This window comes from Astatotilapia calliptera, chromosome 16 (assembly GCF_964374335.1).
Source record: "Astatotilapia calliptera chromosome 16, fAstCal68.1, whole genome shotgun sequence".
Taxonomy (NCBI): domain Eukaryota; kingdom Metazoa; phylum Chordata; class Actinopteri; order Cichliformes; family Cichlidae; genus Astatotilapia; species Astatotilapia calliptera.
Genome location: NC_137437.1, coordinates 27,137,738 through 27,151,708, shown reverse-complemented (window position 1 = coordinate 27,151,708; position 13,971 = coordinate 27,137,738). Strand labels below are relative to the sequence as shown.

The window sequence follows — 13,971 nt, the reverse complement described above, 5'->3', positions numbered from 1 at the left end:
TCTGTTTTTATAAAGGCTGGTGACCCCTGTTATAGAGTCTGACAGCTGCAGGGATTATATACAAATACTCAACTATACCAGAATTAAACCAGGTCTAAATAAAAAGGAGTGAGTATCACTACAAAGATTAACCTACATTGGTCCTAATACCAGTTTGATATCAGCAAACACCGAGAGCATACATATGGCACCACAGCCATGCTATCGTTGCAAACACTGATAACAGCATAAATTGAATTAAATCAGGACTTGATGAGACATTTCGAGTATCACTAGAAATATTATAAACAGTTGTCTCCGTACCACAGTTTGCTATCAGTAAACACCAACGGCATTCATTGATGGCATAGCACATCCATGTTAGCGGTCTATAAACGATAGTTTAGCATATTAGCACAGGTATCAATAAAGGACTACCGTATTAAACACTTTTACTAACCTCAGGCAGACGGACAGGCGCTCTGCAGGTGGGATTGAGCGCCTGTAGTCGGTGTCTAGGCGGGCGATTCTTGGACCAACGCGGGACAGCAGGTCCTCAAACTGGGCGAGGGGAAGACGGCGATATCGCTGAAATCGGCCGTCATCCAGGCGCAGCTCCTGGAGCAAGTGTTGAAACTCACCAAACTGCTCACGCGTCTGGAGGACCTGATGGACCCAGGTACGGCGAGGACGTCCTTAACGCCGCTGCTCTGCTCTGCACAGTAAATAGAGAAGGGAGACTCTCTCTTCAAACGCTAGCTCGACAGCTGACAAAGATACCGGTCTGGCACAACTTCCTCCCACATTTCCGGTTCACGCACGTCAAAATATGCAATTTTGAGGCGCGATGGATTTTTCTTGGTCACGCGTTGAGGTGCGAATGTGCACGCGTCAAATTAGGGGCGTTTGGGGCGTTTTCGTTCGCGTCTATCGCGTTCAGTGTGAACACACCGTTAATGTTTTGCTTTTATTCCCCTTGTTTTTTAGTGTATTGCATTTATAAAATGAGGTTGCTGTTGTAAAATGTGTGACTTTGGCATATCCTTTAAGTGTGTGAGCTCTCATAAAAAGAAAAAGATTTGTGGGATTAAAATATAATTACATTTTATCATAAGAATCAAGAATCGCACTAACTGTACCATGACATAAAACATGTGGCATTTTACCCAGCTAACTATTTTAATTGGAATTATGTTTTGTAAAGTATATTTTTTGTTTTTATTTTTTGTTTTTGAAGGCTCTGATAGGATGAATTTCTTAGACAACCAAGAAATTGAGGCACTAGTAGCTAACACTGTATTTTAAGCGAAAGCATAATTCTGGCAACCACTACCAATCAGCAATCAGAAAACAAAAATAAAAATAATGATGAGGAAAATGCAAATAGTTCATCCAATCTGGGAATCACATCAGCTTTAAGTAAATCATGCTAGCTCACTGCATGTGACAATCCCACCACCTCCTAACAACAGTATGTTGCTGTCATTAGAAGGACTACATTGTGTGATTATTTCAACAAGTGTCTGAATAAAATTTGACCAACTAATTTAGTTTGTGTGGCTATTTCTGTGTGTATAGATTAATAAAATGATTAGGTTCCATTCAGTAATCCAAATCAAGTGAGTAAACTTTGGAAATAAATCAAGAGAGGATACATACACATAATTCGGTAGTAGAACGACTTTTAGCAGCTATATCTTGAAGTAATCATTTTCTGTATGGCTTTATCATCTCACATAACTGTGGAGGACATTAGGCCCCTCTTTTAACAAAAGAAACTGTTTATTGGGCTTGATTGCTATTTAAAAGTCGGTGCTATTGTTCAGATATTTTTTCTTTTTTTTACAGCCCATTTTTTGTGCTTGTTGCATTACAGTTTTACTAAAGTAAATGACTCATTGTCTTGATACATGCTCAATCATCCAGGTAAGTACATCTTTTTTCTGTTAATATTTTTTATATGGACCAGCCTGTATCCTTATGATGTTAAGACTGCTAGATGAGCTGTTAGTGACACTGAGTTAGTCATGACTATGCTTTCTGTGTTTTTTCTCTCCCCTTTTGGTATCCTGTTCCTGCTGGATGAACCACTTCATCTGATGACTCCGCTGCGCTATCCTGCCTGGTAGATTCTCCTTGCTGCAGGTGTATGCTTCTGCCAGCTGGATGCTGTTACTGGATAGTACACCGTTCCAATGGCGCGGTAGGAACAAATTGAAACACACTAAAAGAAAAGGGTTATTGCTTAAAATTGTGTTTTAATAAATGTGTTAATGTTAATTAAGTGTTCATTGTGTGCTGGAGGTCCTACTGGTCCTATGGTGGAGCAGCTACTACCTCTCCTTTAAGAAACTTGCCTCTGATGGGATACAGATATTTGGGACACATTTCAATTCTTGTAAGGGTTTAAAAAATACACAAACTTGGAAGAGTTGGCTGGATTTGTACAAAATGAGATGGCTGGCAATGGAAAGATGCAATTCGATTGTTACATGTTTAACCCTTTAAAGCCGGTCGGAGCAGGCACGCTCTGTTTTGCGTAACTATTTTTAAATCCCTGTAGAACCGGGAACCGCGTAAGCTAGCGCAATAATTTTTTTTGCATATGAAACCAGAGTTGTACTTAAATCTTATGCCATCGGCTTGTCCTAGGTCATGGTTTCCTTACACATATAGCTTTGCAAAAATTGCATAAAAGCGCTTGCGGGAACAAAAACATAATATTCCAGAAACACGCTTTGCCGATCCGATCAGCTGTTCGTAACACTTCCCACATTGAAACAGACGTCAGCGCGAACGATCGCATGTCCACCATTTCCTGCCCGAAACCGGAAGTGACGTCATTTTCGCGGAAAATGTAGTTTTTTACTTGTAGGCCTTAAGAGCCTATACTGGTGTTTTTATAAGTCATGTTTGACTTTATGCTTTTCTGAATAGTTTCTGGGATGCTTAGAACTCGAATTGCACTGCTTAAAATAGTTTATTTTGATGCACATGCTGTTTTCTTTGCAAATTTGCATCATAGGATTGTTTTTCGTTATTCCTGCAGTATGTAAAAATTGGTGTATCTCAAAAATAAAACTATGAAGACACTCAAAATAAATTTCCTGTTGTTGTAAACTATTTTTTGCAACTTTTTTGTATTTAAAGTTTTGAGGGATAAGCCTCTTAAATTTCTCCAAGTAGAAATATATTTAAAAAAAACCAAAAACGATTTTCAATTTTTTTTGTAGTTTGTTGCACTTTTTTGCAATTAATGTAGTTACTATGGACTTAATGCATACATATTATTAAAATATGGGCTATAACAGTTGTATTGATGTATAGCAACTTGAAATGCTCCCAAAAATGGCACTACAGCATGTAAAAATATAAAGTAAGCTCTGGCGAACTTGGTTCTATGGTAGGTCTTAAAGGGTTAAACAAATAATGAAAGGATAATGAAAGAAAGTTTAATGTGAAATTACTGAATTATATGAAATATTATGGCTTTGTCTGCCAGAGTGTTTTTCTTTAAACTACTTGGGACACTGCCTTTTAGTGATGTCACTAAAAGGCAAGGTTCTAATGTTGTGTTGCCATAGTCTCCGGAGTTTACTTTTAAAGCTCACTTACAGAACTGACTTATACAGCTTAGTTAGAAAAGTCAAGCATCCAGACATTTGAAGGACTATTCACTCATTAAGGTGACATTTTCTATTTTAAAAGTTCTCAAAAAATTCAGATGAAAAAGGAAACAAGAAAAGTTACGACTGAGGCAGATAAGAAAGATCCAGGAGATCAAAGTAAGTAAAAAAAAAAAAATCCCCCAAATAACAGAATCGACATTTCTAACAATGTTGAGGCTCTGTGTATAAAACGATTCATTTTTAGAGGATTTAAATCCTGGTTTTGATTGAAACTAACCTAAGTGCAACATGTCTAATCAAAGAAAGGTTACTGGGGCACTTTGTCTTTTGGTAAAATAATGTGACAAGTTTATTCTTGGACTGAGCAGTGAAAACAGAGCAACAAGTGTCATCAGTATCTAGACTTAGTAGATGGACTCGTGTTGGTGTGTTTTTTATCAAAAGGATAAACTTGTTATTATATTGTAAGCAATACTAATTAAAAATTCAGTGACATCAAAATCCTTCTAGTCCTGATGTCGAGCGCTCTTTTTCACTAATGTGTTGTTGTTGTTTATAGATTGTAAGAGCAGGATGGCTAAAAGAAAGGCCAGTCCTGAAAAAACGACCCCCATAAAAAGAAGGAGGGTCACTGAGCAGGCTGGTCCTTCCACCAGCTCAGATGCTCATGTGGTCAGGGGAGTCAAGCGAAAGGTCCAACAAGATGAAGCGGGGACAGCCAACACAGCAAAGAAGCGTAAACTTCTTGACCATGTGAGCGGTGACAAGGGGCAGGCATCTTCCTGGTTGGACACTGGTAAAGGTAGGCTAATTAGTTGAGTGAGGGGTAGATTAAGTGTACATCTGGTTGCTAGTTTGAAGATATTAGTGTTTGGGAGATATTTGTGTCTATTATCTAATAAGCTGACGTGCTTTTGGTGTTTTCCACATCTGCAGACTGCAGCATAGAGATTTCAGAGAGCTGCAGTAAAAACAAAAAGGCTGGCAAAAGGAAAGCTGCGGGAGACACCAGGGACCCACCTAAGAAAAAGAAAGTGGACCAGGACAAAACCAAAACTGTTGCCAAAAAGTCAGTGGCTGAACAGAAACGTAAGTAGCAAGCAGCTTGGCTTTTATATTCAGGTGAAGAGCAAAATGAACATTTAGGGTACAGCAGAGAGTAATTTGTGTGACAGCTGTAGTAAAACCCAATTTGTGTTTGTCTGTTTAGGTGACTTCCAAGCGAGATACGTGGAGGAGCACCGGCTTGGAGAAGGAGGGTGTGGAGCAGTGTTTGCTGGCTACCGCATAAAGGATCATTTACCAGTAAGTGTTCAGATGGTGGTAGTAAGACAGGCAGTAACGCAGATAAGGGATAATATCGTAAGCTGTTTTACACCTTTAATTATGTCATACTGAGGAAATGCTCATCAATGCCCTGTGTCTTTTAGGTGGCCATCAAACACATCCCAAAGGGGAAAGTGTACTGCAAAGTGAAGGTAAATATGCAAGACTTGAATTGCTTTTACATTAGTGGATTGCATGCAGCGTTCACCTGTGGAACGTCTGTGCCTCATCATCCACTTTGTTGAAATATTTCAGGATGATAACGGGAAGAATGTGTCAGTGGAAGTTGCCATCATGCTGAAGCTTGCAGCTGAAGCAGATGGATCAGTGGAAACATCAGCCCCAGTGTCTCTGTTGGAGTGGTTTGACTTTGGCAGAGAGCTGATCCTGGTGATGGAGAGACCTGTCCCCGCTGTGGACCTGGATAAATATATAGAAGAAAATGGAGGATTTTTGCCAGAGGACAAGGCCAAGGCAAGTTGACTTGCTTTAGAAGAGTCTTAGACTGTACATCATTCAATCAAAGCACAGAGTGTTAGAGAAACATTAACCCATTGATTGATTATTGTCTTTTTCATCGTTTCCAGGTAGGGCTGGGCTATATCATACCATTCACGGTAATACCGGGGTAATTTTGGGCAACGATAGGAAAATGAAATATCGCGATAGAATATGGGTAAAACGCGCATGCGCAGTGCCTTTGTTTACATACGCACATGGCGGTGACGCCGCATGAATTCTGGTTGTGTTTACTGACCTCAAAACGATGACGCACAATGAGAAGAGCGAAAGTGGATCGTTGAATGAAACGGATGAACCAGAACTGGTTTGTAAAAATGCTGCAACTTTAGTGGTGTGGAACTGGTTTAGCTTTCGTCCGTCAGATACACAACAAAGCACAATTTTTGGGAGCGAATGCTAGCGGGGCGTCGTTATTACCGTGTTGTTTGGAAAATACGGCACACTTAAAATCAATCCTTTGATTTTTCTGAAACTCGACAGTGCCCCTTATAATCCCGTGTGACTTATGTATGAATTCTGGTTGTGTTTACTGACCTCAAAACGATTTTATGTACACGGCGACTTTGCTAAGCTACAAAGCAGCACCGCTCGATGGATTGTCGGAGCATTACGGCTATCGTAGGCAGGCGCCTCGCGGAGTGATACGTACTGCACCTCAACATTATATTACCGTATTGTGTGTGTATAACCTCTTTTTAAGTTTTGTGGATATTATACATGGTTATGCTGAGGATATGTCGGCCAATTTCCACTGGAAATGCCTTTTGGTTAAACTGTCAGCAAGGAATTTGCACTGTTACATTTTTATATAACTTTAATGGACATAAAAAAACAGCTGCTTGTTTAAGTGAAAATACATTGATGGGGTTTTTTGCACTAATAGTTGTGGAGTTGTAAAGTATTTTGTCTAGTGTCAATTATATCGTCAGTTATATCGTTATCGCAACTTTTCAAATGTATATCTTGATAAATATTTTTGGTCATATCGCCCTGCTCTATTTCCAGGTCATTCTGAAGCAGCTGGTTGATGCTGCGAAGCACCTGGAGGATAAACACATCTTTCACCGGGACATCAAGAGTGAGAACATTCTAATTGAGACCGGCTCAGATGTACCGCGTGTTCGTATCATCGACTTTGGACTGAGCTGCTTTGTTAAGGAGCAGTCGCAGTACCGCGTCTTCTATGGTAACATATTCTGCTCTTGCTCTTCACAGATGTCACAATTTTCGCCTTTTGTTTTAGAAGAAATTGCAATTGTGTCTGTTTATTAGGTACAGAAATTTACTCCCCTCCCGAGTGGTACGGGCGCAGTTGCTACAGGTGTGGACCCACCACGGTATGGCAAATGGGAGTGGTTCTGTACGAAGCGCTTCATGCGGGAGACTTTAACACCACGAGCTTCCTCAAAAAGCGCCTGAAATTCAAAAGACATCTGTCCAAAAGTAAGAAAACGTCACACTTCAAGACTGACTGATGGCTTGGACCACTGGAACTATCATCTTCATGTTTTTTCTCTTTCCTTTCTTTCCAGACTGCCGGGATTTCTTGGACGCGTGTTTAACCAAAGTCCCGGAGACGCGGCCGACGCTGGAGGAGCTACAGCATCACACGTGGCTGAGATAAGCATATCACACACACACACAAACACACACAATTCAGACGTTATCATTTATGTGTGATGTATGAATTACCTTGCTTTTTTTCAGGAAATAATTTTTTTAATTGGCCCACTTTAAATTTCAGTGTTTTGGAATTCCTGTAACCCCCCCAGCCATCCCAGGAAAGGGGATCTCTCTTTGAATGGGCTTTCCCGAGGTTTCTTCCCGTCAATCTGGCCCCCCCAGGGGAGTTTTTCCTCGTCTTCATAGAGAGCTTGGGCTGGGTCAGGAGCTCCATCAAAACTGTCTTTATTTAATTACTCTAATGTAATCATATACTTTAAAGTAATCAAATAAAAGACAGTAAAAATCTGAAGACTTGAAGTAAACTTCCATTAAAATAAAACTTGTTTAATTCATCTTTGCTGAGGATACTGTGTTATTACTATTTCAAGGATTGTATTTTACCTACGATGTATTTTGAAAAGTAAGAAAATTAAAAGGTAAATCAGGTTCAGGTATATACAAAGAAAGTCACGCTACCACTGCTCTGGAGACTTCCATCTGTTGCCCTAACCCCCAACCAGTATTGACAGATTTCCTGGTTCTAGCAGAGGTTGCAGCAGTTTTTCCTTCCCACTGTTGCTGATTGTTTGCTCATAGTGGGCTGTCTGATTGGTGGGATTCTTTCTCTAATATGGTGGGTTCTCTACCTTACGATGTAAAGTGACGGATGTGATTTGATGCTATAGTTACGATTGAATTTATTTGTTAATGTCCGTTCAAGAAAGTTTGATATTTCTTAATATCCGTCTATGCTCAGTGTGAACTGTGAGCTGTTTGACTGATCACCTAATGTGTGACAAAAGAATGCGCTGTGATGCTAATGACAGTCTGCGCTCTCTTACCTGTCTGCAAAGGTTGGCCATAAAATTACTGCTGCAATTTATCGGAGATGTGCAGAAGCAGAGGGAATTTACCGGATTTAAAAATGATGTAATTCATGCAATATTGGTTAAGCTACTGTTAAGACATAACGTAATAATTTAACAAACTGTGTTTATTTATTTATTTCTATAAATATTTCTATATATATATGTGAATTCCACATTTGTTTATTGTACTTTCATTAATGCATGTCCGTTCACTGAATTAGTCAAGTCAGGTGTGACTTTTTAAAAACAGAACCACTGTTGTTAAGCTTTATGCAACAGTTGCCCTAGATTAACAGTATTGGTGATTTCAAAATATGTTTTTATGTTTCTGTAATAGTTAGATCAAAAGTATAATGCTTAAAATTAAGGAGCTTGGAAAGAAAAGCGTCTGGACTTCCTTAAGTTGCTTGAAGATGTTTCACCTCTCATCCGAGACGCTTCTTCAGTCAAATGGCGGAGAGTCCCATATTTAAACCCAGTGGGAGTATCCCCCCAAAGAGGGACAAAGGACCCCCTGATGATCCTCTACCTAATCACATAAGCCAAGGTGTGAAAACAGGTGTGGGTCACATCAGCCAGGGTTTCAGGTGAGCTCATTGTGAAACCTGGCCCCACCCTATCATGTGGTATCAGAGAAACTCAGAAGAGTTTTCTCCAAGCACGACATCCCAGTACATTTCAGTCTCAGCAACACACTCAGACAAAAACTGGTTCACCCGAAAGACAAAACTCCAAAACACAAACTTAACAATGTGGTGTATGCTGTACAGTGCAGCGAGGAATGCCCAGACCTCTACATTGGAGAGACCAAACAGCCACTTCACAAGCGCATGGCACAACATAGCAGAGCCACCTCCACAGGACAAGACTCAGCAGTCCATCTGCATCTAAAGGACAAAGGTCACCCACAGGACAGATGGTTTGAAAGAGGAGTGAAAGAAGCCATCTATGTCCACTGTGAGTGACCATCTTTAAACAGAGGCGGGGGTTTACGACACCAACTGTCTGCCATCTATAATCCAGTTTTGAGATCCCTTCCCAGACGTCTTAACACCCACTCACACCCTGGGCTGTTTGACCTCAGGAAATCACATGATAGGGTGATTTCCTGATCACCCTATCACATGATAGCTCACCCGAAACCCTGGCTGATTGTGACCCACACCTGTTTTCACACCTAGGCTCATGTGATTAGGTAGAGGATCATCAGGGGTCCTTTGTTCCTCTTTGGGGGGATACTCCCACTGGGTTTAAATCTGGGTCTCTCCACCATTTGACTCTTAGAACTGAAGAAGCTTCTCGGATGAGAGGTGAAACATCTTCAAGCAACTTAAAGAAGTCCAGACGCTTTTCTTCCCAAGCTCCTTAGACTACGATGACCTGGATGACTGAGAACCTTCACAGACAATGCTTAAAATTAACATTTTACGAAACAAACAGAAAACATTTTAAAGCACAGCATTATTTTTTATGAAGATGCCACATTACATTCAATTACTTTCATTCCTGAACAAAAATAAATATAAAGGTTAAGTGGTTAAATTAGTCTCTGACTTCTCAGAAAAGTCCAATTTCAGCTATAAAAAACATAAATATTTGTTTTTATGACAAATTATCTTCTAAATTTGTTAGGCACTGTATGTGAACCATTTTCCTAATTAATAGAAGATAAAGTTGATAATGATGAAAACCTTTACCATTCACTAATACACTGAAATTCTACATTAGACTTAGTCATTTCATGTAACACACAAACAAGGCTTGACCCGTCACTGTGCAAACTGGAGAAAGGACGTGCTTGGACTTGAACCTCACATTTCCACTGTTTGCTGTAATTTTTATGTTTTGGTGGTGTCTTTCCTGGGAGGCTACATGGAAATCATTTTCGAATCTATATTTTTGAATAGTATTCTCATCCCTGAATGCTCTTAAAACATGAATTTATTAGACCACAACCCAATGTAATCCCATCTAATCCATCATTTTATTACTGATGACACACACGAAAATATTAATTAGCTGGGTGTTATAATTTTGTGAAAGTAATTATATAAAAAAGAACATGTTTTTCACTCTATTTGGAAAGATAAGAGGTACAAAACCCCGCAGCTAGTTCAGGGTAATTTCAGTGCATTATGGACAAACTGAGCTATATTAAAAAAAGGGAAAAAAATCATTATCGCTGTTTAATGAACATCCATTGTCATCCTGTGAGTTTAATATTTATACAATGTAGCAGTGATAAACAAACACTAAGAAGATTACAGATGATTATTTTTCTCTACTTTGTTTCCTTGTTTAAAAGACTATGCTTCCACAGTGTATGCTCATGACTGCACTGAATAAATTAAACAATAAAATGTAAAAATAAAGCTGTTTTTGCATGAACGTGAGTGACTCATTTTAGATAACAAACAATATTCATGTTGATCAGTGAGCTGATGTCATTAATGACATGGGAAGCATAAAGCAGTCAATCTACAAAAAAATATAAAGAAGTAATGGTAATTAAACATATGAGATGAGATTATGTATTAGGGAAATTTTTTAATATGTTAAACACTCACTGCATTTGTCTAAGAGAGAGTCTATCCTTGAAAGAGAATTGACATGCCATCGATGTTAGTGGACTCTTCGTGTTTTTGGCAAGAGAGTTAAATCCCTAATCAGTGATGACACTGAGAGATAGCCTGAGGCTTTATCGGGAACAATTAGAAGGAGACTGAATTTTTAAACTCAATTAACAACACCGAAATGAGTGTGGCAGAAAGTGCCACATTGGAAGATAACTTTCTCTTACTGCATGTGAATTATTCAAGGAGGATTTTTTTTCTTATAATATCGATTATTTTTGATGGAAACTGTAAAAGGTTATTATGGAGGTCTTTGGGGAGTTTCAGAATAAATGAAAAATGTGCCGTGGACATTGAATTAATCTTGATTATAACGTTGCTACAATGACCTGTGAATGGGGCGGTCAGTATTTTTTTTTTTTTACTACATTCACTTCATTCCCTGTTGAATGGACTTGAATTTAATCGTGATTACATTTACAGTCAGACAGTTAGAAACTGTTCTGTATGAGAGATGTCAAAGTGTAAAAAATGCTGCTTCGTGATCTACTATTAGGCTCTTTTTATGACAAATCTTAAGCAGCATTAACTTATGCACCCACTACAAAGACAACATATTTCTGAGCGACTGAGACCTAGAAATTTATCAGACAAGCGTTAAACTTTTAAGCTTTAATTAAAGACACCATCAACAAATGCAAAAGGAAAATTGACCCACGTAAAAGTTGATGAGAAGCAACAGAGAGAACATCATTGTGTTATAGGCCCTTATGTACTTTATTAGATTATTTAAAAAAAAAAAATCAACATGCTGTAGTAATCTTCGTGTTATTGTTATACTGAGAGCGTGTATCCTGTAAAGAAGGCAGGATTGTGGTTTCCTGCAGTGCGTTTTTTGCCCTGCTGTTCTGTGTCTGGTAGAATTATAATTTAGACAGATTTACACACAGTGTGACACACATACAGATGAGTGCAGTTTAGTGATTTCTAAGATATTAGTGAGTCTGCATGTGCCCTCCAGCTAGCTGAGCTGACAGTATTGTATGGTATTCATTTGAAGTTCAAAGGGTCACAGGATGTATATAAAAACAAACAAACAAACAAGTGTGGATCACCCAACTAAAGCAAAAAAGTCTAACAATCTAAGAACTCATCAATCATTGTGTTTTTTCCTTGTGTGCAGTTTGCCATGTCAACTAATTCACAAGCTAATGTGTCTGGACTCTGTTTACAAAGTCCAGACACTGACATGCTGCATCATTGGTAGTTTAGCTCTTCTGAACTTCACAGGAAACTCAGTGTGCTTTTAGAAACCAAGTGTTTATACATGAGTTATTCATGTTTTGCCACCGATGGTGTCTGATGCATGAGTGTTGTCACTGTGACTGCTCATTTTTCGGTTAAAGCTTAAGCGCTTAATGTGGCCTTGCTGGAACGATACTTGGAGAAATCAACACTTTTACCACCACTGCTTTCATATGAATGAATGATAAAATATTATTGATATCAGGGGTGTTATTGTTTCTGCTTTAGTCACCTTCTTAGTCATCCTAACCCTCTGTTACTGATCAGATTTCTGTGTGAGACAAAAAAAACGTATACAAGCAATGTTTGTATTAGAGATGGCACGATACCACTTTTTTATGTCCGATACCGATACCGATATCATAAATTTGGATATCTGCCGATACCGATATGAATCCGATATAGTGTTTTTTAATCAACAAAACTGTTTTTTAAAATATCTTGCTGCATTTTGCAAGTCTGCAAGTTCATACTCAAGTTTAAAACAACAACTACACTAAAGCTATTCTGTTATACCTGTATACAAAAAAAATATTTCATAGTTCAGCAATACTGATCAATCTAATAAACTTAGACCTACACCATCCTCCCTATTCTGGTATTTTAAAGAGTACTTAGCGTAAATATTAAGCAACCTAACTAATAGGGTTCCAACTCCCAGCAACAACAAAATTAAATAAATAAAAAATAGGGAACCACCCCTCACGTGCCACCTCATGATGCTTAATCGACGTAATCAACCTTAATTTGATGCAGTGTGAAAAAAAAATGCACAGAAATCAATTATTTTTCAAGAAATATTAAATAGATTCAACATCTTTCTTCAACAAAATTGCAGACTGCACAGATGGTACCTTCCCAAAGTAAAAAGTACTATAGCTTACTAGGGTATATATATTAGACTTAATAGTCACTATATACAGTAATTGACTTCTATTCATTTTACATCAAATTAAAACTTTGGGTGTCAGATAATTATTTATTAAAAGCTAGACATTTTAAATGAGAATAAGAAAGAAAAGTATGTCTTTGTGCTCCCCTTTTCCCAGTTAATGCCCTATCGGCCCCCCTGGCTAAACTTTGCTAGATCTGCCCCTGCACAGTTACCAGCCGTCAGCTACATAGAAAAAGATCCTGGTGTAGAAATTAATATTAAATAAATTCTAACAACAGCTTATCAAGCTTAAACGTGCTGCTGTTGTTCAGCCGCTGGTTTGCTCTTTCTGGTGCAAAGTGGACCAAAAACAAACGAGAGACGGACTCGCGACAGAAAAGCCGATCAGCTGATTTAAGCAGTTTCACGATTGAAGTAGCAGCCGGAGAGCGAGAGGCAGTCGCTTGTTAAGCTTAACGTGGGAATGCTTTACAAACATTCAGAGATGGACTTACACACTTGCTTTACTTCTCTCGGGGATAACTTTGTCGGAGATGAAATGCCAGGTTGCTAGCGAAGCTCCACATGCTATCCAGACCACCGACAGGTCCTGCATGCCACAGCTGCTCTATCACGTGATGCATACGTTCTGAGGTGAGTTACGGCGTGTTGCAAGTTTTGTGAGGTGCTTTCGTGATATTTAATGGATCGGATTACATTTTTTATTTTTCTCCGATATCCGATCCAGTAATTTAGGTCAGTATCGGACGGATACCGATACGTAATATCGGATCGGTCCATCTCTAGTTTGTATTATCTTTCATTCTGAATACTGTTTGGAAACAGCAGAAAAAAAGGCCCCAGTTCTACAGTCCAGAGTTTGATTTCATCATCACTGTTGTGCAATTCCCTGTTGTCAGTAAAACATGCCAGAATTGATAAGAATTAATAAGCTTGGAGACGTACAGTTCAGATGGGTTAGAAAATTTGGCATCAAGTTGAGATTTGACATTCTGCATTGTGACACTTATTTGTCACTGCAGCTCTAAAGCATCTAAAACATTAGCTTTTTCTTTCAGAGTTGAGTTTTCTGATATACTGTAACTCCTAATTAAGACATGCAGTATTAACCATAAAGAGCTATAAGCAGGGGTTAAAGTGGGCCTGAATGATCCGGAACGGCATGCCGCCACCTTCATTTAATGAGTAATTAAATCTGATAGGCAGGT

General features: G+C 38.8%; 1 protein-coding gene and 1 long non-coding RNA gene across 3 annotated transcripts in view; one reads left to right on the top strand and one right to left on the bottom strand.

Moving 5' to 3' along the window:
- LOC145421083 (uncharacterized) overlaps positions 1 to 13,491 on the bottom strand; it is a 31,987-nt gene extending 18,496 nt beyond the window's left edge. Inside the window, exons 1-3 of the long non-coding RNA XR_013902373.1 lie at positions 13,258 to 13,491; positions 5,143 to 5,354; positions 440 to 694 (exon numbers count right to left, since the gene is read on the bottom strand). This is a non-coding gene — a long non-coding RNA (uncharacterized LOC145421083). The remainder of the gene's footprint in view (positions 1 to 439; positions 695 to 5,142; positions 5,355 to 13,257) is intronic.
- Positions 1,062 to 8,109, top strand: LOC113008353 (serine/threonine-protein kinase pim-1-like). 2 transcript variants are annotated; one of them, XM_080290843.1, is made up of 9 exons: positions 1,062 to 2,182; positions 4,168 to 4,410; positions 4,545 to 4,697; positions 4,819 to 4,913; positions 5,039 to 5,086; positions 5,190 to 5,408; positions 6,462 to 6,642; positions 6,729 to 6,899; positions 6,989 to 8,109. In XM_080290843.1, exons 1-9 carry the CDS (start codon positions 2,146 to 2,148, stop codon positions 7,078 to 7,080), a joined length of 1,239 nt encoding a protein of 412 aa, XP_080146969.1. In that variant the 5' UTR covers positions 1,062 to 2,145; the 3' UTR covers positions 7,081 to 8,109. The 2 variants fall into 2 exon arrangements, with proteins under 2 accessions (XP_080146969.1, XP_026001497.2); XM_026145712.2 differs by lacking the exon at positions 1,062 to 2,182 and adding an exon at positions 3,542 to 3,764.
- Positions 13,492 to 13,971: the final 480 nt, after the last annotated feature.

What these genes read in the sequence shown, in the direction of transcription:
- LOC113008353 (XM_026145712.2), top strand. Translation starts at nt 3,704, where the DNA reads ATGAAAAAGGAAACAAGAAAAGTTACGACTGAGGCAGATAAGAAAGAT. An exon ending in GAAAGATCCAGGAGATCAAA is followed by an intron (nt 3,765 to 4,167) that starts GTAAGTAAAAAA and finishes TGTTGTTTATAG; the next exon opens with ATTGTAAGAGCAGGATGGCT. An exon ending in GCAGTACCGCGTCTTCTATG is followed by an intron (nt 6,643 to 6,728) that starts GTAACATATTCT and finishes TCTGTTTATTAG; the next exon opens with GTACAGAAATTTACTCCCCT.